The sequence below is a fragment of the Rhopalosiphum maidis genome, chromosome 4, assembly GCF_003676215.2.
Source record: "Rhopalosiphum maidis isolate BTI-1 chromosome 4, ASM367621v3, whole genome shotgun sequence".
NCBI lineage: Eukaryota > Metazoa > Arthropoda > Insecta > Hemiptera > Aphididae > Rhopalosiphum > Rhopalosiphum maidis.
Window position 1 is genome coordinate 49,447,649 of NC_040880.1, and position 27,037 is coordinate 49,474,685.

General features: G+C 25.4%; 3 protein-coding genes across 5 annotated transcripts; all 3 read left to right on the forward strand.

Moving 5' to 3' along the window:
• The first annotated feature begins 255 nt into the window (after window positions 1-255).
• LOC113556227 (UDP-glucuronosyltransferase 2B2-like) lies at window positions 256-3,806 on the forward strand. Its single transcript, XM_026961049.1, has 5 exons — window positions 256-537; window positions 1,675-2,517; window positions 2,876-3,095; window positions 3,153-3,372; window positions 3,463-3,806. The coding sequence occupies exons 2-5, from the start codon at window positions 1,696-1,698 to the stop codon at window positions 3,746-3,748; spliced, it is 1,548 nt and encodes a 515-aa protein (XP_026816850.1). The 5' UTR covers window positions 256-537; window positions 1,675-1,695; the 3' UTR covers window positions 3,749-3,806.
• A 3,890-nt stretch (window positions 3,807-7,696) lies between these two features.
• LOC113556063 (UDP-glucuronosyltransferase 2B2-like) lies at window positions 7,697-11,609 on the forward strand. Its single transcript, XM_026960786.1, has 5 exons — window positions 7,697-7,978; window positions 9,116-9,958; window positions 10,317-10,536; window positions 10,594-10,813; window positions 10,904-11,609. Exons 2-5 carry the CDS (start codon window positions 9,137-9,139, stop codon window positions 11,187-11,189), a joined length of 1,548 nt encoding a protein of 515 aa, XP_026816587.1. The 5' UTR covers window positions 7,697-7,978; window positions 9,116-9,136; the 3' UTR covers window positions 11,190-11,609.
• A 2,020-nt stretch (window positions 11,610-13,629) lies between these two features.
• Window positions 13,630-25,389, forward strand: LOC113556148 (UDP-glucuronosyltransferase 2C1-like). 3 transcript variants are annotated; one of them, XM_026960917.1, is made up of 5 exons: window positions 13,630-13,938; window positions 14,943-15,865; window positions 24,440-24,659; window positions 24,722-24,941; window positions 25,019-25,381. In XM_026960917.1, the coding sequence occupies exons 2-5, from the start codon at window positions 15,041-15,043 to the stop codon at window positions 25,302-25,304; spliced, it is 1,551 nt and encodes a 516-aa protein (XP_026816718.1). In that variant the 5' UTR covers window positions 13,630-13,938; window positions 14,943-15,040; the 3' UTR covers window positions 25,305-25,381. The 3 variants fall into 3 exon arrangements, with proteins under 3 accessions (XP_026816718.1, XP_026816720.1, XP_026816721.1); XM_026960919.1 differs by lacking the exons at window positions 13,630-13,938; window positions 14,943-15,865 and adding an exon at window positions 18,197-19,044 and having other exon boundaries at window positions 25,019-25,389; XM_026960920.1 differs by lacking the exons at window positions 13,630-13,938; window positions 14,943-15,865 and adding an exon at window positions 20,744-21,626 and having other exon boundaries at window positions 25,019-25,385.
• Window positions 25,390-27,037: the final 1,648 nt, after the last annotated feature.

Consider the following 27,037-nt stretch of genomic DNA (forward strand, 5'->3'; position numbering starts at 1 on the left):
TTTTATTGGAGAGGACTAATTAGGCAACGTATATTTGGACCATTACAATAAACGTAAATAACCAATAATTACAATTTTCAATTGATTGTAAAATTATATTATCAAACATATAAAAATATAATAACTAAATGTAAACCTGAAGAACACTTTTGATATACGACACGGTAGTTGTGAAACCTGAATGGGTTATCGATAAACAAAAATTATTATCTAAATAATTTTTGCTATAGCGGTCGATTACATCAATGGTGTGATGTCACTCTGCGATTACAGCGTTTCTCTGTCTATTTTGTAGCTAATTTATGATTCTAATATTAAAGTGATTAATGTATTCTTATAACAACAATTATTTAAATAAAATGTTGAATGTAATGTAGTATAATAAATTTCAAGTTATTGTATCAATTACCAAGTAAGCAGTTCTGTACTCAAAAAGCAGCCAAACTCATATAATTGATGAATATTTAGATATTAAAAATATATTTGTAGTACATACCAACGTTTGTAGTGTATAGTATACTGCATGTGTTATATATCGTAAGTGTTACTTTATTTATATTTTTATATTTCTTAAATTCAATCTGTCACTTTTATTTGAATATATTATAAAGAGCTTTTAAAGCTTGAATTCCGTTTATCTAAATAGAATACATAGAAACACATGAAGGCATTCATTTTTTTATTTAAAAATATACAAGGCTCTGTGCATTTTACATTAAAATAAAACATTTGATATAGTTATTAAAGTAATTTATTTAACTATTTATACTCGTATTACTGTAGGTTAATTTAACTTTTACCAAAATATTATTTTTAATTTTTTCTATAGATATAAGAAAAACATGGGAAACCTTGTATTAAATTATTTTATAAAAAATAATATTACGAGTATACACTCGGTGATAGATTTTTTATCGGAATTTATTAAAAAAAATATATATTAATAACATTTTCAAATGCCTATAAATATTTCAAAAAGTGTCTAAATATTTTGGAGTATTAAATATAGTTTGTCTAGGAAATGCTAATATAATGATTTGGTACAGTGCCGTACTCACGATTTGTTTTCGGGTGGGGGCTTAAACATTCATACTTAACTCTATAGGAAAATAGGAAATAATTTAAAACATATATATACATATATACTATTAAAAATAAAAGATTTCGGGGTGGGCTTAAGCCCAAAAGCCCCCCCTGGGTACTGCACTGATTTGGTGATAATGTCAAGTATCTACGATTATCAGTTCTTAAGGAAGGTACACCAGAAAAAAAAACAAAATTGGTATTTTCAAAAACCAGTTTTGCATTGAAATTTTGTGTTTTTTTTTCCCCAATTATTTTTGATTAAGACCTCTCTTAAAGTACACACTAAATCCTATTCTATGATTTTTATCAGGAACTACCCCAATGTTGAGTGTTTAATTGATTACTTATCGTGTATACACAGACACAAAACAGAAAATCAAATAATTGTCAATTTAATATATTAAACTATCTTCTCAGAATCTAAAATCTTAAGATTAAATAGCTACTATAATTACACATGTTCACTATTCAACACCCATTAATCAGAGTATGTAAAATTTAAGAAGTGGAATATCTAAATTAATAATATTTTTACCAAACGGATAATTTGTGACATTAATATAATTATTATTTTTGTTTCTTTTAGAGGTCGAGGAGCTCACAATAATTATGACAACATTCATTAAGATATTGATTGTTACATTTTATTGCAGCGTTGCAACGTTGTATTTTGAACCAGTAGGAAGTGAACGAATTTTGGCTATTGCTCCAATAGCTGGAAGGAGTCACTGGAACTTTATGGAAGGAATACTTCGAGCATTAACAGAACATGGTCATCAAATAACAGTTTTGACACCATTTCCTAGTGGTGACAGGGAAAATTATACAGAAATAGATGTATCAAAAGAAATTAGGACTTTATTGAGGTTGGATATTGACCAAATAAATATAGAACTTACTTCACATTTCGATTTAATTAATTTTATCAACGATTATAGTCGAAATTGTTGTAAGACATTATATGAAAATGATTTCATTAAGAACATACTGACCGATTCTAGATCAGATTTTGATGCCATCTTCATTGAGTTAATGGCATCAGAATGCATTTCATATTTATCGGTTAAACTAGACATACCATTAATATATGTCACACCACCGCCTCTGATATCGTACTTAGAACGTTCTGTCTTAGGACATTATCCAAACCCAGCTGTTGTATCTCATGTATTAGCTAATCACAGCATTCCCAGAACAATGTTTGAACGGTTTACAAACACGGTGTTATTTTTTTATACATTATTTTTGCTTCAATACAAAAGTTGGACCGCAAGAATAGCCAGTAAAGAGTCTTTTGATCAAATCGAACCTATTAAACCCTCCATAATATTTAGCAACGCACATTTCATAACCGATGCTCCAAGACCTATACCACCAAGTGTGATTCAAGTCGGTGGTATACATCTGAGTCCACCAAAAAAAATACCTGACGTAAGTAATTTTTAATTTATCAAATAAATAACACACTACTATTACGATTATAAACAATGGAGATGACGTCACATTCACATACGGTTTACATCAATCGAACCAAAAATTAATTATTAATAATGTTTAACACTGATACGAGAAAGATATTCTGATTTTTTAAAATCCGAATGATTTACATAAATATTTTTTTGTACAGGACGAAATATGATTAATTATTCATTCAGATATTGTTTTACATAGGAAAGTAGATTTATACTAAAATTAATGAAAAATTTAATTCTAAAAAATCTATATCTTAGTCGTATTAAAATATTAATAGTTACACCTCTTAAACTCTTGATATTAATTACTATTACAGGATATTTTAGAATTCATAGAAAACTCACCACATGGAGTCATTTATTTTACATTAGGATCTGTCGTGGCAGTATCCTCGCTACCGGAAAATATTAGAAACGACATTATACAAGTATTGAGTCAAGTTCCTCAGAGAGTGTTATTAAAATATGAAGATGAAATGGTCGATAAACCAGAGAATATCATGGTAAAAAAATGGTTTCCTCAACGAGATATACTTGGTAAGCTTTGACAAAATATTTATCAATAAATATAACAATTATTTATTTATTTTTTAGTGCATCCTAATGTAAAATTATTTATTAGTCACGGAGGAATATCTGGAGTGTATGAGGCAGTGGATGCCGGTGTTCCGGTTCTCGGATTTCCTTTGTTTTTTGATCAATCTAGAAATTTAAGAAATTTAGTAGACGCAGGAATGGCAATTTCAATGAACCTTGATTCTGTGACTAAGGATACATTTATGAAGGCTATTTTAGAACTCGTTAAGAATAAAAAGTATGGTTAACTATTTGCCAAATCTATATTAACCTGCGCTCAGAATAAATATGATTTCAAATTTTTTTAACAAAAAACTTTTTTTTTTAGATACATACAGAACGCTAAAATTGCTTCTGATCGTTTCAAAGACCGTCCACTGACACCGTCGAAAGCAGTTGATTATTGGACGAGATACGTTATTCGCCACAAAGGTGCTCCTCACTTAAAATCTCAGGCGCTCAATTTGAAATGGTATCAATATTTTTTACTGGACGTCATTGCTGTTGTCATATTGGTTATTTTATTATTTTATTATGCTATTTATAAGACATTTATATTTATAAAAAAAATTACGTTTGCATCATGGACCAAATCGAAATCAAAATCTGAGTGATCATTTTTTTTACTAAATTGTATTAATTTAATAAAATATTAAATATTTTAAGTTTCTACATGTGGTATAGTTTTTTTTTATATTTTGGTTGTGATATCATTATATCCCAATTTCGTTTTTAAAGAGTACCCATACCCGATCTACTGGAAAATACTATTGAATGACTAAATTTACAGTATATATTTATTGTTATTATCGAATATTCTTTTTCATAATCAGTAATCTAATATATAATTAATAATTTACAAATTATTATTTTTTTCCTTTTCAACTGAAAATAGGTTGGTAGTTTTTGGGTTAAAAGTTTTGAATCTTTTTGAGTTATTAATAGGTATTTTTTTTTTCTATAAATAGCATTGAATAACGATGGTAATATTATTTTGACAAATTAAAAATATTAACTGTCGGAACTTAAACTTTGTATAAATAAAAAAAATACTCACAGAGATACCGGACAGTTTACATCTCAAAGAGTTAGTGTTAGGTACAAGAAATCATTGTAACACTGTGTATAATAACAATGACATGAATAAGATCTTATCGGTCAAATATAGTTCGGGTTATGAGATTTTACTTAAAGGCATACTTAAAATTCCTGTGGTGTGCCTTATCCCCTACCCCTACTTTTTCATAGTATTATTATTAAATTAAGTTCATTTATAGAAACTACATTAAATCTACAAAAACATACTTATTAATTTTCCTAAAATTATGATGTTGGGGTTACTGCAAAGGTATATAAATATTTTATAAATGTAACACTTAATTATTCAAATTACTATTGTCCAGTAAAAATACTCTTATGTTTATGATGAAAATTCGCTTTATTTTTATCTATACCATATTACTGTAGTAATATTTGTTCGTTGTAGCATGACACTATTTACACTTGGAATTTTAATAATAACTTAACAACTACCAATGGTAGATTGATACTAACACAGGACCATTAATTTATTTATATTATTTTTAAAACGACACGATTATCATTAATTCAGGTAAATGTTGAATATATGTTAAAAAGTTGAATATTGAAAATTAAAGAGTTACTATGTAATAGCAACTGTAATGTTAAGTGGTAGAATGAATTCAGTAAAGGATACCTAGGATACCGAATTATTCTTATAGAAGTTACACAAAATTATTATTTAAATATGTCTAATTAATGTTTTATAAAAAATTACCTCTTAAGGTAAAACTAATGATAATAGAACCAAATTATTAAACATAAATCATTAAGTGTGATATACTGGTATTATTCAATTCCCAATAACGAATTGAAAAGTTATTTTGATTTATTACTACTATAATAATATGATGACCATTCTAGGTCGATAATTTTATATATTATACTGTTTTGATTTTAAATGTTTATTTTCTATTATTATACTAGGAACTTGAGTAATGTAAACGCCAAATATTAATTTAAATCGTTTGAAAATTAGAAATAGTTAAATGTATGAAGTTATAATTATTTTATAAATATAATATTTATTTTCTAAATATTAATAGGTAATTAATTCTAGTTACATTGTTACGCTTTGGGTAATAGCATACTACATGATACTACTGCAGAATTTTTATGTACCTACAGTTATTACTTTTTATTATAATGAAGCAATGTCGAAAGCACGGCTTCTGATGTACAGTGATGAGGAGTAGTTACTGTAATTTATTTATTAATGTTAAATTTAATGGTAAATTATGACATACGAAAAACGATTCCTAGGGAAGTCGGTCAGTCAATTTATATTACTAGGTAAGTATATTTTACAGCGTTTATTTGTACAGCTTGCATATTTAATTACATAATAATTACTATCATATAAATATATACATTTTTTAATTTTTTTTTTAAAAGAATAATTACAATCTATACATAATTTTATACAAAAAGTAATTTTTTTTAGAAAATAACAGTGATTATAACATAGTGGGAGGGTTCTCAGTAGTACTAAATATGTAAATTACAAACTCAATAAGCAATACTGGAGCTATAGTATCTATAGCATATTATTATTTACCAATACATTTTTTTTATATGTACTTATTTCCTTAATATTTGTTTCATTACAATAATATACCTATTACCTGTACATATTATTAAAACTATAATATATGTAACGCATATTTATTTTAATAAGTTACAGAAAACAATCGTTTTCCAATGTACTTATAGCAATTATTTTATAATAATTAAATCGTATCTAACGACCACATAACCTTATACTTATAATAAGCGTATTGTATACGTATAGTATAAGTCAGTGTTTCCCAACTTCTTTTACTCGCGGAACCTTTGCAGGAGCTTGAACGTTCTGTGGAACCCCCTCATAATTGTTGGAGCTATTCTATGTTAGAATCATAATTGAAGTCAAAAATATTATTAATTAATTTATAACTTATACTATAAGTAATAAGTGTAGGCAGTATAGTTAGTTAAACCAGATTGCTACTAGCAACCAATACATAATTGAATGTTATAGTGAAATTGTATCTAGGTTTGCCTTAACATCCGATATATAATAAATATTATAATTACACTAAATAAATACTTTTTATTAATAATTTTAGTTTGATAATAACTACTTATTGATTTGTTTATTTTCATATAATAATGTGTAATAAGTTTTAAATTTATATAATATAAAATCTTTTTAAATCTTTTTAACTTAGTTATATTCTAAAGAGTCTAAAAAAAGATTTTTTTATCTTTATACATGATATATTGTGTTTAATAATTAAGTCTGATCTAATCAAATAAATATTTTAAGACGATATAGGAATTTTGCGGCGCACATTACAACACACAAGTCACTAAAGTCACTCAACATTAATAAAATTAAAATATGATACTTTAATTCAAAAACTAAACTTTTAAGTTCATTAAAAATCTTGAAATTTCTAATAATGAAAGAATCTTAGTATTTTAAATTATTAAAGCCGAAATTAATGTTGTTTAAAAACAAAATGCAACGTAGTTACTACTCACAATTATAATATTATGATGATTATGTCAATATACAAATAGTGTAGTTGTATTATAAACTATAGTAGTTTATAAAGACAATTAAAATAAGATATAAATTAAATTACTATATCTATATCTTTACTATTATAGTAAACAACAATATTTATTTAAATATTAATTATAGTTAACTATAATAATTGTAGGTATCTATACCTAGTATATCTAAATAAAAACTTTGGTATTTTTTGGATTGATAATATTTTTTCTTTTACTAATCATCACTGTTTAAATTTATCGTTAAATATAATACCTTAATATTATGATATTTCGACTATAGATTTTAGTTTTTCAAATTACAATTAACTTTGTATTACATTTTTAACATTTTTGACTCAGATATCAACAATTTATCAATTTTAATAAAAATATAAAGTAATATTTTTGTTATAATTAATTAAAAAAATATATATATTTTTTATATCCACCATTTATTTATTCAAGTAAGTTTCAACTGAGAAGTTATTTCTATTAATATAAACAAAATAATTGTGTGCTGTTTATAAATATGCCACATAATTGGCAATTTTTTTTTACCTCAATGGTTTAGAGTGTTGTGTTTATTACCAGGGTTCCACAAACTTTTTTATTTGACTATTGGATCCTTTCATATAGCAGTATGGCACAAATCTAAAAATAAATAAATGTACGTATTATATACATTTTTTTATTGGAGAGGACTAATTAGGCAACGTATATTTGGACCATTACAATAAACGTAAATAACCAATAATTACAATTTTCAATTGATTGTAAAATTATATTATCAAACATATAAAAATATAATAACTAAATGTAAACCTGAAGAACACTTTTGATATACGACACGGTAGTTGTGAAACCTGAATGGGTTATCGATAAACAAAAATTATTATCTAAATAATTTTTGCTATAGCGGTCGATTACATCAATGGTGTGATGTCACTCTGCGATTACAGCGTTTCTCTGTCTATTTTGTAGCTAATTTATGATTCTAATATTAAAGTGATTAATGTATTCTTATAACAACAATTATTTAAATAAAATGTTGAATGTAATGTAGTATAATAAATTTCAAGTTATTGTATCAATTACCAAGTAAGCAGTTCTGTACTCAAAAAGCAGCCAAACTCATATAATTGATGAATATTTAGATATTAAAAATATATTTGTAGTACATACCAACGTTTGTAGTGTATAGTATACTGCATGTGTTATATATCGTAAGTGTTACTTTATTTATATTTTTATATTTCTTAAATTCAATCTGTCACTTTTATTTGAATATATTATAAAGAGCTTTTAAAGCTTGAATTCCGTTTATCTAAATAGAATACATAGAAACACATGAAGGCATTCATTTTTTTATTTAAAAATATACAAGGCTCTGTGCATTTTACATTAAAATAAAACATTTGATATAGTTATTAAAGTAATTTATTTAACTATTTATACTCGTATTACTGTAGGTTAATTTAACTTTTACCAAAATATTATTTTTAATTTTTTCTATAGATATAAGAAAAACATGGGAAACCTTGTATTAAATTATTTTATAAAAAATAATATTACGAGTATACACTCGGTGATAGATTTTTTATCGGAATTTATTAAAAAAAATATATATTAATAACATTTTCAAATGCCTATAAATATTTCAAAAAGTGTCTAAATATTTTGGAGTATTAAATATAGTTTGTCTAGGAAATGCTAATATAATGATTTGGTACAGTGCCGTACTCACGATTTGTTTTCGGGTGGGGGCTTAAACATTCATACTTAACTCTATAGGAAAATAGGAAATAATTTAAAACATATATATACATATATACTATTAAAAATAAAAGATTTCGGGGTGGGCTTAAGCCCAAAAGCCCCCCCTGGGTACTGCACTGATTTGGTGATAATGTCAAGTATCTACGATTATCAGTTCTTAAGGAAGGTACACCAGAAAAAAAAACAAAATTGGTATTTTCAAAAACCAGTTTTGCATTGAAATTTTGTGTTTTTTTTTCCCCAATTATTTTTGATTAAGACCTCTCTTAAAGTACACACTAAATCCTATTCTATGATTTTTATCAGGAACTACCCCAATGTTGAGTGTTTAATTGATTACTTATCGTGTATACACAGACACAAAACAGAAAATCAAATAATTGTCAATTTAATATATTAAACTATCTTCTCAGAATCTAAAATCTTAAGATTAAATAGCTACTATAATTACACATGTTCACTATTCAACACCCATTAATCAGAGTATGTAAAATTTAAGAAGTGGAATATCTAAATTAATAATATTTTTACCAAACGGATAATTTGTGACATTAATATAATTATTATTTTTGTTTCTTTTAGAGGTCGAGGAGCTCACAATAATTATGACAACATTCATTAAGATATTGATTGTTACATTTTATTGCAGCGTTGCAACGTTGTATTTTGAACCAGTAGGAAGTGAACGAATTTTGGCTATTGCTCCAATAGCTGGAAGGAGTCACTGGAACTTTATGGAAGGAATACTTCGAGCATTAACAGAACATGGTCATCAAATAACAGTTTTGACACCATTTCCTAGTGGTGACAGGGAAAATTATACAGAAATAGATGTATCAAAAGAAATTAGGACTTTATTGAGGTTGGATATTGACCAAATAAATATAGAACTTACTTCACATTTCGATTTAATTAATTTTATCAACGATTATAGTCGAAATTGTTGTAAGACATTATATGAAAATGATTTCATTAAGAACATACTGACCGATTCTAGATCAGATTTTGATGCCATCTTCATTGAGTTAATGGCATCAGAATGCATTTCATATTTATCGGTTAAACTAGACATACCATTAATATATGTCACACCACCGCCTCTGATATCGTACTTAGAACGTTCTGTCTTAGGACATTATCCAAACCCAGCTGTTGTATCTCATGTATTAGCTAATCACAGCATTCCCAGAACAATGTTTGAACGGTTTACAAACACGGTGTTATTTTTTTATACATTATTTTTGCTTCAATACAAAAGTTGGACCGCAAGAATAGCCAGTAAAGAGTCTTTTGATCAAATCGAACCTATTAAACCCTCCATAATATTTAGCAACGCACATTTCATAACCGATGCTCCAAGACCTATACCACCAAGTGTGATTCAAGTCGGTGGTATACATCTGAGTCCACCAAAAAAAATACCTGACGTAAGTAATTTTTAATTTATCAAATAAATAACACACTACTATTACGATTATAAACAATGGAGATGACGTCACATTCACATACGGTTTACATCAATCGAACCAAAAATTAATTATTAATAATGTTTAACACTGATACGAGAAAGATATTCTGATTTTTTAAAATCCGAATGATTTACATAAATATTTTTTTGTACAGGACGAAATATGATTAATTATTCATTCAGATATTGTTTTACATAGGAAAGTAGATTTATACTAAAATTAATGAAAAATTTAATTCTAAAAAATCTATATCTTAGTCGTATTAAAATATTAATAGTTACACCTCTTAAACTCTTGATATTAATTACTATTACAGGATATTTTAGAATTCATAGAAAACTCACCACATGGAGTCATTTATTTTACATTAGGATCTGTCGTGGCAGTATCCTCGCTACCGGAAAATATTAGAAACGACATTCTACAAGTATTGAGTCAAGTTCCTCAGAGAGTGTTATTAAAATATGAAGATGAAATGGTCGATAAACCAGAGAATATCATGGTAAAAAAATGGTTTCCTCAACGAGATATACTTGGTAAGCTTTGACAAAATATTTATCAATAAATATAACAATTATTTATTTATTTTTTAGTGCATCCTAATGTAAAATTATTTATTAGTCACGGAGGAATATCTGGAGTGTATGAGGCAGTGGATGCCGGTGTTCCGGTTCTCGGATTTCCTTTGTTTTTTGATCAATCTAGAAATTTAAGAAATTTAGTAGACGCAGGAATGGCAATTTCAATGAACCTTGATTCTGTGACTAAGGATACATTTATGAAGGCTATTTTAGAACTCGTTAAGAATAAAAAGTATGGTTAACTATTTGCCAAATCTATATTAACCTGCGCTCAGAATAAATATGATTTCAAATTTTTTTAACAAAAAACTTTTTTTTTTAGATACATACAGAACGCTAAAATTGCTTCTGATCGTTTCAAAGACCGTCCACTGACACCGTCGAAAGCAGTTGATTATTGGACGAGATACGTTATTCGCCACAAAGGTGCTCCTCACTTAAAATCTCAGGCGCTCAATTTGAAATGGTATCAATATTTTTTACTGGACGTCATTGCTGTTGTCATATTGGTTATTTTATTATTTTATTATGCTATTTATAAGACATTTATATTTATAAAAAAAATTACGTTTGCATCATGGACCAAATCGAAATCAAAATCTGAGTGATCATTTTTTTTACTAAAGAGTCTAAAAAAGTTTTATTAATCAATTTCGTTTTTAAACTGTATCTATATTCGATCTACCGGAAAATAGTATTGAATAACCGAACTTACTTATTTATTATTATTACCCAATATTTTTTTTTAATGAGTAATCTACCTATTATTGATTTAAAAAATTCACAAATTATTATTATTTTTATTTTCAACTAAAAATACTTGTTCAAGTTTGTATGAAAAATGTCAAGTACCGTTTTTTAATCGAAATACTTCAATTTTCCTCTTTATGTTGGTTTATAGTTGAAAATTGGAAATAGTTGTTACTTTTGGGGGTTAATAGAAAAAGATGTTAAGTATTTTTTTTTAATAATTGGAGAAAAATAAATAAGAAAAGCTATAATTTTAAGTAAACTGGCAAAATTTTACAAAATTTATTTTTTTATTATTTTGTTATAATTCAAAAACTTATAGCCGTAGGAATAGTAAATGTACAACTTATTTTGACTCTTATTAAGATATTAATAGGTATGAAAAATTTTCGATTTTTTCCTATAAATAATAATATATCAATGAATAACGATGTTATTTATTTTGATAAATTGAAATTATTAATTGTCGGAACTTAAAATTTTTATGTAGATTTTTAATTTTTCTATATTTAATTATATTTTCAAAATATTATGTTGATTGATTTATATGTATTATATATTTATACCATGAATCTATTCATATTGTTAATTAACTCAATAGTTAAAACAATGTAATAATAGGTAATAAATTACAATATTCGTATACAGTGATATATTATTTAATTTATATTGAATAAATCAATTACATAGGTTCATTACATTTTTTTTACTTTTAATGTTGATAAAGTATTGTATGTTTATTCGAAAACATGAAAGCTATTTTAATAAGAGATTCTAAAGTGTTTCTTACTAGAATTAAAAAAAAAAAAACTTGAGCGTTATCCACATTAATTTTTAATAGCGTTTGTTGCGCAAAGTTAAAATGCTGATGAATGTTGTCAAAATTATAAGAAATCGTTAATTACTTGTTTTACGTCGAAAGATGGAAACTATAGTTTATAAGTTTTAATTACCTCCGTTGTTGAAAGACAACACATTAACACACATACGCGTTTACAAAAATATATGCAATGTGTTGTGATTCGTGTAGCATAGTGTTATTTAAAATTAATGTGGTTGTGATTGTTATTTGTATATAAGTAGTATAAATTGTTACAATAACTGAACTGTACTTCGGTATTTATGAATATTTTAGAATTGTTGTAGTTTTTCACCGGCTTTAATCATTTATAATATTTTTGCACTGTGATGGTTAATAGCCTTGCCTTATTGATCATTCATAGTGTTGCTATTGAATATTTATATCTACGTGTGCGCTTATGACTGCAGTTAATTTCACATTACAGATGATGAACAAATCATTACTATTATTATTTATATGTATAAACTGTGTACTAATGATCAAATCAGTTATTATTTTAATAAATATCTTATATGATTTAACTTATCGCCGTGGGTTAAAGTTATTATATTATAGATTATTGGTTTTTTTTTTTTAATGTATTGATTTAACAATGACTACATTTTATTATTTTTTTTATTTGTTTGTAAGTATACGTTTCATAGTAAAAAAAAATTACTTAGATCTTAAATTTCAAGGATAGTTTCTGGTAGAAAATTAAATGTAATAGATTAATTTCTTTTGTAAGTGATAGTGGAAGAGGAAGTCAATAGGAATAATTCTCAGTATTTTTAAAAATAATCGGGAAACTTTTTGACTTTGAGTTTTTTTTTTTTTTTTATTTATGAATTACAATATTTTTGTTTGATTATATAAATAATAAAAATTAATATAAGGCTCCTCATCAAATATTCATATTCTTACAGAAATTAAAAAAAATATAGATAAGAGATAATACATTGACTTAATTTTATTTTATAAACATTTAAAGTTCAAATAAACCAAATCACGAACATTTACGAATTATTTTGTAATTAAAAATCTATAACATTTTTATTTTAATATCTATGATTTGAAAATTCTTTTTTAAGATTTCTCATAATTTTTTGTTTAAATACAAAAGTCTAACGTTAGGTCATATAAATATTTTAAGAAGTTTGAAGTTTTGACGACATTGGGCATTTTAACTTTTAGTAAACATTTTTGTTCTTCTTTATAATATATCATTCGTAGAAATTTGAAACTTTTCACAATTATTTAATTTATATTTGTTTGTATAAAATGCGAAATATTGTTAAATAATTTACACATATTTTGAACTATTTGAACTTTAAAATTAATTTTTATACAATATAAACCACTTATATTAGAACTTTTAAGATTAATTTAGGAACATAAGATTAATTTAGTATACTACTATTATTTTAATATAATATTTGTACATGATAAAAAAGGAATCATTTTAGTTCTGCTTTGCTCGTTACAGTGTTTACACGTGCGTGTGGTGTGTGTTCTTTGTTTCTATAGTAGAATTATTATTAACTAGTGATTAGCGATGGCATAAGTACCTCTAATAACCATTTTCTTTTTGACTTTTGTACATTTGATTATAATAATCACGTATACTCGTTTTTAACGTACTTTTTTTTTTCAATCTGTAAAAGTTAGGTTAATATACTGCAACTTGAATTTAATTTATTTATAACTATAAAAAAAAATAAATTATCTTATTTCGTTTCATAATTAAAATATTAATTGTATATTCGGTAAGTATTATCCATTTACGATAAACATTTATTAATAATGGTATTTTATGAGTAATTGTATTAGAATTATTAATTGATTTTAGTATTCGAGAATATTTTTTATATTTTTTGATATTATTTCTTATCTAAAATAGCTAAACCTAATATTATTATTTATTTAGTAAGTATTTAAATTATATTAATTGTGGTAGGTTAGATGAGAAAATTCAACAATTGTTTTCATTTCGTTTATTTTATTAATTACTTAATAATCATGAAATAGTATGATTGTGTGTGCAAAGATAATAATGATAATAATAATAATGCATAGGTGTGATTAAAGTGTAAGTTTTGTTTAAATTACAATACATTAGCTAAAATAATTTGAAGAAATATTCTATATTTTTGTTTAAATACGTTTAAAAAAAAAAAAAAAACTGAAAATACGTTTTTTTTAATTGTTAAGCATAATTTATGAGGAATTTAATGTTATATTTTCAAGCTTTTTGATTGATAAACATACATTATATTAATATTAATTGCCTAAAGGAAAAAATATAGTTCATTCAAAAAGAAACAAAATACTTTATAAATTAATTATATTTTGTATAGAAAACGGTATAAATATATGGTAAAACTGCAGGTGATACGTAAATATTATAATTAACCCGCAGTTTTTTGTAATGTTTTCCCAAATATTAAAAAAAAAAATAGTAACATTTTTATTTTTTAAATCCTCAAATTAAAAACCAGATTACATTTTTTAAATTTCGAAATAAACTGCATGCTCTTCAAATAAAAAAAATCAATGATAGATACAAAAAATAAGTTAAAAAAATATTTACCTCATTGTAAAATCAAGATCATAACATAAAATACCATTATATACCGACCTATCTGATATTATAAATTGTGTTACTTTTATATTATACTTACATTATAAAGCTATATATTTTATGCTCACAACTTGAATCGTAATTATCAATTATTAGTATTTATATTCATTTTGTTTATATTGTTTATAGGGAAGAAAGTAAAAGTCACAAAAAAAAAGAAAAGAAAATAACGTGAATGTTAGCTTAACGTTGAGTAGAATATTAATAAATATTATACAAAATAAATCATGTTACGACCAACGATTATAACAATATTGTTTGTATGTGGATGGTCAACAATAATTTTGCCAGCCGATTCGGCACGAATTTTAGCAGTTGAGATGACAGGAGGAAGAAGCCATTGGAATTTCATGAGTTCGGTATTGCGGTCTTTAATAGAAAAAGAACACAATTTGACTATTTTTTCTCCATTTACCGATATTGATTTTTGTGGTGTGAACTGTTCTTTGATAGATACATCTAAAGACTATCCAACTATAAGTTCAATAAGCTTTGTAGATGTCTTAAAAACATTTAGTCCGACCACACAGCTTATATCTCAAGGCGTTAGTATTACACGAAGTCGTTGTGACGCTATGTTTAATAACAAAGACATGAATAAGATTTTAACGGTAAAAAATAATTCTGATTACGAGATTTTACTTATTGAACCGATTGCCAGCGAGTGTGCTTCACACATAGCAGGCATACTTCAAATTCCTGTGGTGTACCTTATCCCTTCGCCAATGATGACATTCATAGAACCATTACTTTTTGGTCATATACCAAACCCTGCAGTTGTATCCCATATATTAAGTAACCATGCATTTCTCAAAACATTTGGTCAGAGATGTATCAACGCAGCGCTATTGGCATACAGTTTGATCGCAAGAGAATACCACGAATGGATAATTAAAAAAACTCAGCCACAGTCTTATGATTCGGTCGAATCTATCAAACCTTCGCTTGTTTTTGTCAACTCCCATCATATTACTGAACAATCGAGGCCAATCCCACAAAATTTGATACCAATTGCCGGTATACATCTCAGTCAACCAAAAACTATATCAAAAGTAAGTTAATCGTGATAATAACGTTATTCACTCGCAATCAAAGTAACACAAATTAATATTGAAACAATACTTTTGAAAACGAATTCATACATATTTAATATATAAATATATTAAATTGTTTTAATAAATATTTAATTCAAAATGTTTGATTATTTTTTGAATACTCCGCAAAGCTAGCAGCACGGTGGTATATTGCTACTAGAATTTTTTATTCAAATAACGTTCACTGAAAATATTTGAGTGATTTTATTATTAATTGGTTTCAAATTAACCTTATTGAAGATTTTACTTATAAATAATTATTAAATTATAATTACTATTGGTTTTTAATCTTTTTTTTTCTATTTTTTCTAATATTTCCAAAAATCAATTAAGTATTTAAACTTGTTTAAACTTTAAGATATTACCTGAGTACAATATTATTATAATAATAAATTAAATAAATAGTTAATAATGACTAATGAGCATCTTGTATCATTAATCTTTAAATATACTAAGTGCAGTAAATTATTAATTATCATAATTATTTAAATGTAATTTATGTAGATTAAATAATTTTAATGGTATTAATTATGCGCATTGCAGGCATAAAAAATACATTTCAAATTATTATAAATATATTAATTTTTGTTTATTTAATGATTGAATCATAAATAATTGACTGAAAATAATTGATCGCAATGTTAACTTACCACACAATAGTTAATTGTAAATAGCGTACCTATGAAATAATGAAATAGCACTTTTTCGTTAAATTAATTTATCGTTAACTGTGAACATTCACAATGTAGCGTCTCGTAATTGTTTCATACCACTTTAAGTTGTATGCATACTTCGATTTGGCATTTTAATAATAAGTACATTAAAAAAATAAGAAAGTATTGATAGATTTAAAGTCGAACGTCGAAGAGTATATTGAAACGAAATTCCGAGATAGAGCAGCTAAAATAAAAAAATTATTGTACCGATTTTAAAAATAATACAAATGTTCTTTGTGGCGTTACATATTTTCAATAGCAAGTTTTAGTTTTTTTTATTTTTAAATTTTATTTTTATAAAAATATAAATCTAAATAAGTGAACTAAATGGAAAATATTACATTTGTAATAAATTGCCAAGTGGTAAATTTATCGTGATTGCGATTAATTATTTACGATAGATTTACGTATATCCCTGAAAACCTAAAGTATTTGTTAGTTCTAGTATATTAATTAGTATTATTTTATGAATTAAGCTGTGAATAGAATTAATATTTTATAGAAGTTTGATACGTACTAATTTATTATAATAAAAAGAAACTTGCAGGAAAATTATTTTTATTTAGAATGTTATATTAAAATATCTTATTTCATAATATTTGTATTATAAACTGTCGTATAGCTTATAGTAAAGATAATATTTACTATCTTCAAGAGTTCTTACTCTTATATTTCTTATCATGATTTTTAATCATTAAGTAAAGTATACGATAAATTAATTTAAGTATTTAAAAAATACGGTTAAGATTATATAATTTAATAACTATTTAGTATTTGCGCAATTTGTCTGATAAAAACTACAAATGTGGCCGTAGTGTCCTTTTAAGTAGAAGTGTTACAGGAATAAAAACAAATATGTATGATACTATGAAAAAGCACTTAAATATCTAAAATGTCTGTCGAGTTTAATTCTATAATATTAATAGTGTTATACTGATTAAGATGTGAAAAGACCAACCGTATTTCATCAAAAATAAAAATAAATATAAACACATAAACATGAATTTCTATTAAAACTTATTGTTCAATAAGGAATTATATAACTTATTATAATCTGGTTAGACAACTATCTACCTATTCATTAAAATATTTCATAAACTTATGTTTTAGAAGTCGGTATAACAATATAGATTATATTAACTAAGTCCTTGATAACGTTGAATAATTACTAGTTGTTCAATTATTATATGAACTTGAACAAAAAATGTTTGAATACAATTAAAAAATATACATTTGTATATAAAAGTCATATTTACATTATACAGTTTGTAAAATTTGCAATCGTTACAAATTCAAAAGCATTAATACGAAATAGTTACCTGCTAAAATATGTACCTATGAAGTATGAACCTAGATAAAACATTTTTAGGACATAAAATTACAATGACAATATAATCCATACTAATTTTGGCTACTAAGAACTGGTCAGCTAATTATTGTTTAGATATATATAATTTACAATAACCTCGAAAAACTTCTTATTATGGTATATACGTTAACTATGTAATTTTGCAATAAGTATAATTTACTAATATAGCAAATGGAAGGAAAAAACATCAATATATATTATATTATGATATATTCAATCGTTTTGAAGTAACCGTAACAATGAACACGTCGTTTCATACGATGAAGTTATTAGTGTTTTATATTTTTACCAGTTTGATACCTGTTGATGCATTGGAAATTCTTGCAATAGAAAATATTGCCGGGAAGAGTCATTGGAATTTTATGAGCGCAGTTCTCCGATCTTTGTCGGACAATGGTCATAATGTTACCGTATTTACACCATTTCTCGATGGAAATCGTGTCAACTATACAGAAGTCTATGTAGAATTACCATCAAAAATCGCATTGAATGCCGTAGAAACATTAAATACATTTGGAATACCTACGGTGATGATACCTTTAGTCATGAACATGACTCGTCATTTTTGCAATATTATTCATGGACACAGGGATATGCGAGAAATATTAAGCAGCGGTAAATCAAATTATGATATTGTCATCACAGAAATAGCGTCGTCGGAATGTTCATTCTATGTAGCTTCTAAGCTCGATTTGCCACTGATATATGTAATTCCATCGCCAATGGTCACCTACATCGAGCGTTCTCTAGTCGGAGACGTGTCAAATCCAGCAACTGTATCTCATCTGATGGCTCATCACGCGGTACCCAGAACGTTTGTTCAACGGTTATCAAATGTTGTCCTCCTGGGTTTTAGTTTGTTTGCATTGATATATAAAGAAATGGAACTGAAAAAAATTGACGAACAACCATTTGATCTAGTGGAACCTAAAAAACCGTCGTTGATATTTATAAATACGCATTACATTACCGATGCGCCAAGACCTATGCCTCCAAGTGTTATACAAATCGGAGGAATACATCTGAACACACCTTCAAGAAACATACCAAACGTGAGTAAATTAAACTGGTATAAAATAATTATCCACTGATATTGAAAGCTTTAATGATAAGGTTTTTAATATACATTTGATTTGGAAAGACAATTGTATATCAATATTTAGCATAATGGTATGTGATTTAAATTAAAATGTAGGTCATGTTTGGAATCAGATTTTAAAGTAAAATATATGTTCACAATTGTCGTTCTTATAGAGTAATACGCTTTTTTTTTTATTAAAAAGTTTATACGCATAAGAAATAGTTTAATAATGAAATTTGCACTAATCATACTTAGTAACTTTTTATATTTTATTACTATTTAACGGAGGACATTTGTCATTGGATCTGACCAGTATATATATAGAAGTGTTTATGTTGCTTATTAATGTATTATAATATTCTAAAGAAACATTTAAGAAAAATCTGAAAACTAGTATTTTATAATAGAATATTATAGACTAAAGAATCTTATTTAAAAAAATTGTATTATAAAATGTTCATATTAATTTTAGTGAAGATAATTTACGTAGAACCTAATTCGAAAATACAATATAATATTATGATGAAAATTAAAATTATATGGTCTTCATACTTTTATAACTAATTTTCTTAATTAAATAGATTATAAAGAACACATTACTCGTTAATATTTTATGTGAGATTTTTTATTAATTTTTTTATAATAAATAAATACTATTTCTGCGTACTCAGGAATAATAAATTTCATTTTATTAATTTAATTAGTTGAAATAAAATAAAAATTATATTACTTATTGTTAAATTAAGCTATTTACGTACCTCAATAATGCATTGATAGAATTTTAACATAATAAGTAACATTAGTGACACACATCAGTGTAATATCAATAACCTCACCAAAGTATAATTAATATTATTAATAGTATTATTGTTTAGATAGGTACTTCTCTAAAAATGTTTAGGCAAATTATAATTTAAATACAATATATTTAATTTTTTTTCAAATTAGATTATACTTGTTTTAGACTATAATGGAGTTAAAATTAATTTGGATATGATTAACAATGTATAGTGAACTTATTGAACAATATTATAAAAACAAATATTAAATACAATTTCTATGAGCAGTGTACCTATTTTCTTAATTACAGTTTGGATTACTTAGCATTATAGTTACCAAAACTAAACAATTTTACAATAACATTATGTTTTAGTTTTTGAAATAGAAATTTCTTTCGTTCATTCAAAATTCAACACTTTTCAAAATTGTTTTTTCTCCATATTATAAATGAAAAACTCTATAAAATGGCTGTTTTCAAGTTTTTTTTTTAAATTAGAAAAAAGTTTTCAAATTTTAATTGTTTTTGACTTTATTTTATTTTAGACTATTGTAAAAGATAGGCTATTGCCAATTAACCATATATTATATTGAAAAAACTACACTGCAATATCTGCATTATATTTTGAATTATAGCTATCGACTTTTCAATTTATTTACATGCTGTTAATTTATGAAACAAAATCACAAATTTCATACTATTTAATAAATAATTTAAATATTTAAATAATATTCAACTAAAATTTACTAAATTTATCATACTATTTCTAGGTATTCCAAAAAGATTAATAAATTATATTTTAGATTTGAATAATTAGCGATAACCTTAATAAATACATTTCATGCATGTTCATTAACTATATAATTTGCAACGAGTATGATTAACAAATATTGCATAGGGAATGAAAAAACATTTACATAAATATATATAATTCAATATTCAGTCCTTTCGAAGTAACCGTAACAATGAACACGTCGTTTCATACGATAAAGTTATTAGTGTTTTATATTTTTACCAGTTTGATACCTGTTGATGCATTGGAAATTCTTGCAATAGAAAATATTGCCGGGAAGAGTCATTGGAATTTTATGAGCACAGTTCTCCGATCTTTGTCGGACAATGGTCATAATGTTACCGTATTTACACCATTTCTCGATGGAAATCGTGTCAACTATACAGAAGTCTATGTAGAATTACCATCAAAAATCGCATTGAATGCCATAGAAACGTTAAATACGTTTGGCAAACCTACGGTGATGATACCTTTAGTCATGAACATGACTCGTCATTTTTGCAATATTATTTATGGACACAGGGACATGCGAGAAATATTAAACAGCGGTAAATCAAATTATGATATTATTATAACTGAAGTTTTATCGTCGGAGTGTGCATTCTATGTAGCTTCTAAGCTGGATTTGCCACTGATATATGTAATTCCATCGCCAATGGTCACCTACATCGAGCGTTCTCTAGTCGGAGACGTGTCAAATCCAGCAACTGTATCTCATCTGATGGCTCATCACGCGGTACCCAGAACGTTTGTTCAACGGTTATCAAATGTTGTCCTCCTGGGTTTTAGTTTGTTTGCATTGATATATAAAGAAATGGAACTGAAAAAAATTGACGAACAACCATTTGATCTAGTGGAACCTAAAAAACCGTCGTTGATATTTATAAATACGCATTACATTACCGATGCGCCAAGACCTATGCCTCCAAGTGTTATACAAATCGGAGGAATACATCTGAACACACCGAGAAACATATCAATTGTGAGCAGTAAATAAATTAATATATTAAAATGACCACTATTTTATGTGTTGTCAGCTAAGACTCAGGTGTATCGTTTCAGTTATCTAATTGATAGTGTTTACTTATTTACGAGTATTTTTAAATTAATACCAGTCTCTAGCTCTATAGTTTGGGGATATAACAATTTCCAGTATAAATCTGATATTTATAAATCTATGCATGTGAATTACAATAAACCAGGACAAAAATATTTAATCATTTTTTTTTTATTAAAAGGTAATACGTTGAAAATTTGATATAACCAGTTTTTATAATATATGATACATTATATTTATAAAAAAAAATACAAAAACAAAAATTAATTTGAATTTGGAATAATATTATTTAATATTTTATATTTTTGTATCGATTAAAGTTGCAGTGATTATCATTTTCTCTAATTTCTAAAATGAAACTTATATTATTATTTATTAGTTTTAACCATTTATCCAAGTTGTCAATAATAATAAAAAAAATTAGTCAGTTGTTTTAATTTTAAATAATATACATTTTTGGTAAATAATGAGTATAGGTTAATCTTTATAGTCAATTATTTCTACATCACTTTATATTACATGTTATTAAATTTATTATAATTGGGACCTTAGTAATTAATAACTATTTACTTCTAGATACAATATTCACATTATTAATATAACATACTGATAATTAAGTATTTCTTAGTAATTATAACATTATAAGTAGTGGAAAATTCCACTTAATTTCTACTTAATCATTTACGATTAAGAAAATAAGACGTACCTTTTCTTTTTAATTTTGTTATCTTCTAAATAATTTACTCTTTGATCTTAAATAACACACATACACAAACACATACATTTATATAGACATAGGTAGAACATTTTAATTAAATACCATTTAATAATAATAGGCATACTTTTGTTAAGTCAGAACTGTATAATGTTTCAAATTATTTAAAAAATATTTAACAATAAATAATAACGACTGACTACCTATACCTACAACATTAATACGAGGGGATTAATACAATACTTTAATTAATCAGTGGAAAATCAATGTTTAAATATTACATATCAATTATTTTGTAGATACATTTCATTTATTTTATTTATTGAACACTCTAAAATATACTGTTAATCTGAGTAGCTTATATTTTTTAATACGGATTACAATGTAAAAGTTTTATATGTGTTGACCGTTTTTTTAATATTTTCAATGTTTTGTGGATCATGTGTGCAACCGACGAAAAGTGTAAACATTTTAGCAATAGAAACGATTGCAGGCAAAAGCCATTGGAACTTTTTCAGCTCGGTACTACGATCGGTGACAAATAAAGGACATAATGTCACTGTATTAACTCCAATCATAGAAGGTAACCGCGAAAATTATACGGGAATCGATACATCTAACAATTCACCGAAAAAACTCTATGGTTCGGTCTACGTATAGCGAGATCCTACTGCGATATTATTCATGGAAATAAACAATTGAAAGACATTTTGGAAGGCTTCGTTCATACGGATTTTGATGTGGTCCTTATCGAACCCATCTGGTTGGACTGTATGTCGTATATAGCCACCAAGTTGGAGTTGTCTACAAAATACTTAATACCACAGTCAATGGTCTCATTTTTGGAGTATAATCAACTTGGAAATGCGTCTAATCCAGCATCAGTATCAAACTTTATGGCTATCTACGGTGTTCCTAAAACGTTTGCTTAACGATTCGCCAATACTGCTTTATTGTCGTACAGTTTATTGACATTAAGTTGCACAGAGTATCTGCTTAAGTATATTGAACCGAAACCATATGACGTACAGAAACCTATAAAACCTTCCGCATTAATTGTAAACAGTCATTATTTAAGTGAATCATCAAGACATTTTTGTCAAATGTTGTTTTTGTGAGTGGTATTCATTTGAACGCAGTCCAGTCAATTTCAAATGTATATTAAATTATATATGAAATCATATTTTATCTAAAAATACTAATAATTAAATCGTTATTTTTTTTTTGTCGAATTCTATTAATTGGGTTTGTTATAATAATATCAAATAACAATCATAAAATTGTTTTTTGTCGTATTAGCATCAAGGTATAATGCACTAACTATTGTAGTTTGTATTTCTTCTCTTTAGTTGATTGTATTTCATTGAAATATTGAATGAATATTAAAAAGTATTTTACTTTACGAAAAATTAATTATTTTTACTAATTTAAAAATTGTTTAAAAAAAGAAAGGCTTGATAACTTAATATTAGTTTTGCTGAACACTAATTCTTCATAAAAAAGACTTTTATTTTATTTTTTTGTTGGTTTTACTGATTATTTTAAAAAATCTGGGGATTATTCTATGGCCCCAAAAGTATCAAAAATTAAATATATAACGAAACCTAACACTTCAAATTAAAAATAGTGGTATTTTTGTAGTTCACATAGACAACATTAAACACAAAACGATAACATACATAATTATAAATTCAATACATTCATCATTCCAATTAAAATCTAAAAAGATTGATAGTAGATTCAAAAATACTAACAGAATTTAATTAGATTATTTTCATCAAATTTATACAATTTGCAGTTTAATAAGTATATAGTAATGCAATTGTTATAAATTATTATTTTGCATGAAATTCTTAGTAACAATTTTTAAAAAAAATGTCTAACTAAGAAAAATTAAATTTGATGTATAAATTAAAAAAAAAATATTATTTTGAAAAAAATATCATCGGATGACGGTTATGTTCTATATTATAATTTGATAACTAGTATAAAATTAATCATTTTTTTTTTTTATCGATTTAAGGATATACTGGAGTTTATTGAGAACTCACCACATGGAGTGATTTATTTTACATTTGGCTCAGTCGTAGCAATGTCTACATTACCAGATCATATTCAAAATGCATTCAAAGAAGCTTTAGCACAAGTACCTCAGAGGGTATTATGGAAATACGAAGGAGAAATGAAAGATAAACCAAAAAATGTAATGACAAGTAAATGGTTTCCTCAGCGTGACATACTTTGTAAGATATTTTTATTAGAATACGAATATATTGTAAATATAATAATTTACTTTATTTTCTAGTGCATCCCAATGTAAAATTGTTTATTAGTCACGGAGGTATATCTGGTGTATATGAAGCTGTAGACGGAGGTGTTCCCGTTCTTGGATTTCCCCTATTCTACGATCAACCTAGAAACATAGACAACTTAGTTGAAGCAGGGATGGGAATTTCTATGGACCTGTTAACAGTAGAAAAGGATGAGCTATTAAAAAATATCTTAGATCTCACTAATAATGAAAAGTGAGTTAGCCTTAGCACTAGCAAAAACATTAAACACCGAATTAAATATTAATTATATATAATTAATACTATTATAGATACGCGAAAAATGCTAAAATCAGCTCTGAAAGATTTAAAGATCGACCGATGTCACCAGCAGAATCAGTCGTTTACTGGACGGAATATGTAGTTCGTCATAAAGGTGCACCACATTTAAAATCTCACGCGTTGAATTTGACGTGGTATCAATACTTTTTATTGGATATTGTTGTTGTTTTGTTAATTTTTCTTTCTTTAGTCATTTTTGTTACTTATAAAGTTTTTAAAATTATTTATTTCTACTTTTTAAAATATCTACAAAATATCAAACCAAAGTTAGAATAATGTGAGCACTATCATCTTATTAAATTATTTAAATATATTACATAATAAAATAAATTTTTCACATTGATAGCTGTTAAATTTAGAATTAAATAAATACGTAATTTTAAATGTATTCATCAACATAAAATAATCACATTTTTTGAAAATTATATTATTTATGTTTTAATATTCTAAACTTGTTCAATATCGTCATCGATGGTGACTGTTAATTTCTTAACGTCATAAAAGTTGATTGAACTAAGAATATTATTCAATAATAACGATATTATACGAGTATAAATTAATAAATATTTTATATAAATATATTTCTTTGGTGTTATTACCTATTATTTATTAATTATGCATAAAAACTGTTTTGTTACATTAAAATATAAACATACTGTGTATGCAATATATTTTTATTTTTTATACATTGTTATTTATTTTTTAAATACAAGGGGTTTTATTTTATTTAAGTTTATTAAGTTTATGCAGATGCTCATTAAGTATTTATTTAAATTTGTTGCACATTTTAAAGAACCGCCCTGAGTTAATTAGTTTTCATTAAATAAATTCAAAATGTATTCATAAAAAGAAGAACTTTAACAGTGAAAATTTAGGTAAGTATTTACCATTTACATAGGTATACAGAGACACTCTTCTTACTCCCGTTAGGATTTACCCATTACGACATCTCTTAAAACTATAAAGATATAATAATTCTGAATTTTTAATAAGATTCACAGGGACGAGAACTACAAATATTTCATGTTTTAACTAATTTTAATGTTTTGGTAAGTTAAAAAATGTATTTTTTTATTTAATTATTTTCAATGAAAATTGAAGATAACTATTTTGTAGAGGTTATTTTTCTAAAAATATTAACGTTTCAACATTTTAATTTTATTAATCTCCTAATTTTTAAAATTTTTTCTAGTTTCGAGAAAAACTGAATAATTATTTACGAGCGCGTGAGCCACGTGTTTGATACGATACCACTATCGTATTAAATAACTCACTGTTTTGGCTATCTTCAATTTTTTTGATAATAATTAAATAAAAAATATATTTTTAACTGCTATACCAAAACATTAAAATTACTTTAAATATGAAAAATGTGTAGTTCCAGTCCTTGTGAATCTGTTATATTTAAAACGGCATGGTTATCATTAATTAAAGTACATGTTGAATAAGTGTTAAAAAGTTGAATATTGAAAATGTAGGAGTAAGACTATATAATAGCAAATGTAATGTTAAGTAGTAGAAGGAATTCAGTAAAAGATAAACATACTTAGGATCATTCTTATAGAAGTTACATTAAATTATTATTTAAATATGTCTAATTAAAATTATACATAGAATTACTTCTTAAGGTAAAATTAATGATAATAGAACAACATTATTATTAAACATAAGTCATTAAGTGTGGTATTATTTAATTCACAAAAACGACCGGATAAGTTGTTTTTATTTTAATGTTTTATTATTAATTTATAATAATATTTCTATTAATGACCATTCTATGTTTTTATATCTTAAGGTATAATTATTTCATAAATATATTTATTTTCTAAATATTAATAGGTAATTCTAGTTACATCGTTACGCTTTGGGTGATAGCATAGTACATACTACTGCAGAATTTGTATGTACAGTAATTACTTTTTATTATAATGATGCAATGGCAAAAGTACGGCTTCTGATGTACAGTGATGAGGAGTAGTTACTGTTATTTATGTATTAAAGTTAAATTT

Coding starts and splice junctions, on each gene's coding strand:
- LOC113556227 (XM_026961049.1), top strand. CDS start 1,696: ATGACAACATTCATTAAGATATTGATTGTTACATTTTATTGCAGCGTT. Junction 3,096..3,152: donor TCCTCAACGAGATATACTTG/GTAAGCTTTGAC, acceptor TTTATTTTTTAG/TGCATCCTAATGTAAAATTA. Junction 3,373..3,462: donor GAACTCGTTAAGAATAAAAA/GTATGGTTAACT, acceptor TTTTTTTTTTAG/ATACATACAGAACGCTAAAA.
- LOC113556063 (XM_026960786.1), top strand. CDS start 9,137: ATGACAACATTCATTAAGATATTGATTGTTACATTTTATTGCAGCGTT. Junction 10,537..10,593: donor TCCTCAACGAGATATACTTG/GTAAGCTTTGAC, acceptor TTTATTTTTTAG/TGCATCCTAATGTAAAATTA. Junction 10,814..10,903: donor GAACTCGTTAAGAATAAAAA/GTATGGTTAACT, acceptor TTTTTTTTTTAG/ATACATACAGAACGCTAAAA.
- LOC113556148 (XM_026960917.1), top strand. CDS start 15,041: ATGTTACGACCAACGATTATAACAATATTGTTTGTATGTGGATGGTCA. Junction 24,660..24,721: donor TCCTCAGCGTGACATACTTT/GTAAGATATTTT, acceptor TTTATTTTCTAG/TGCATCCCAATGTAAAATTG. Junction 24,942..25,018: donor GATCTCACTAATAATGAAAA/GTGAGTTAGCCT, acceptor ATACTATTATAG/ATACGCGAAAAATGCTAAAA.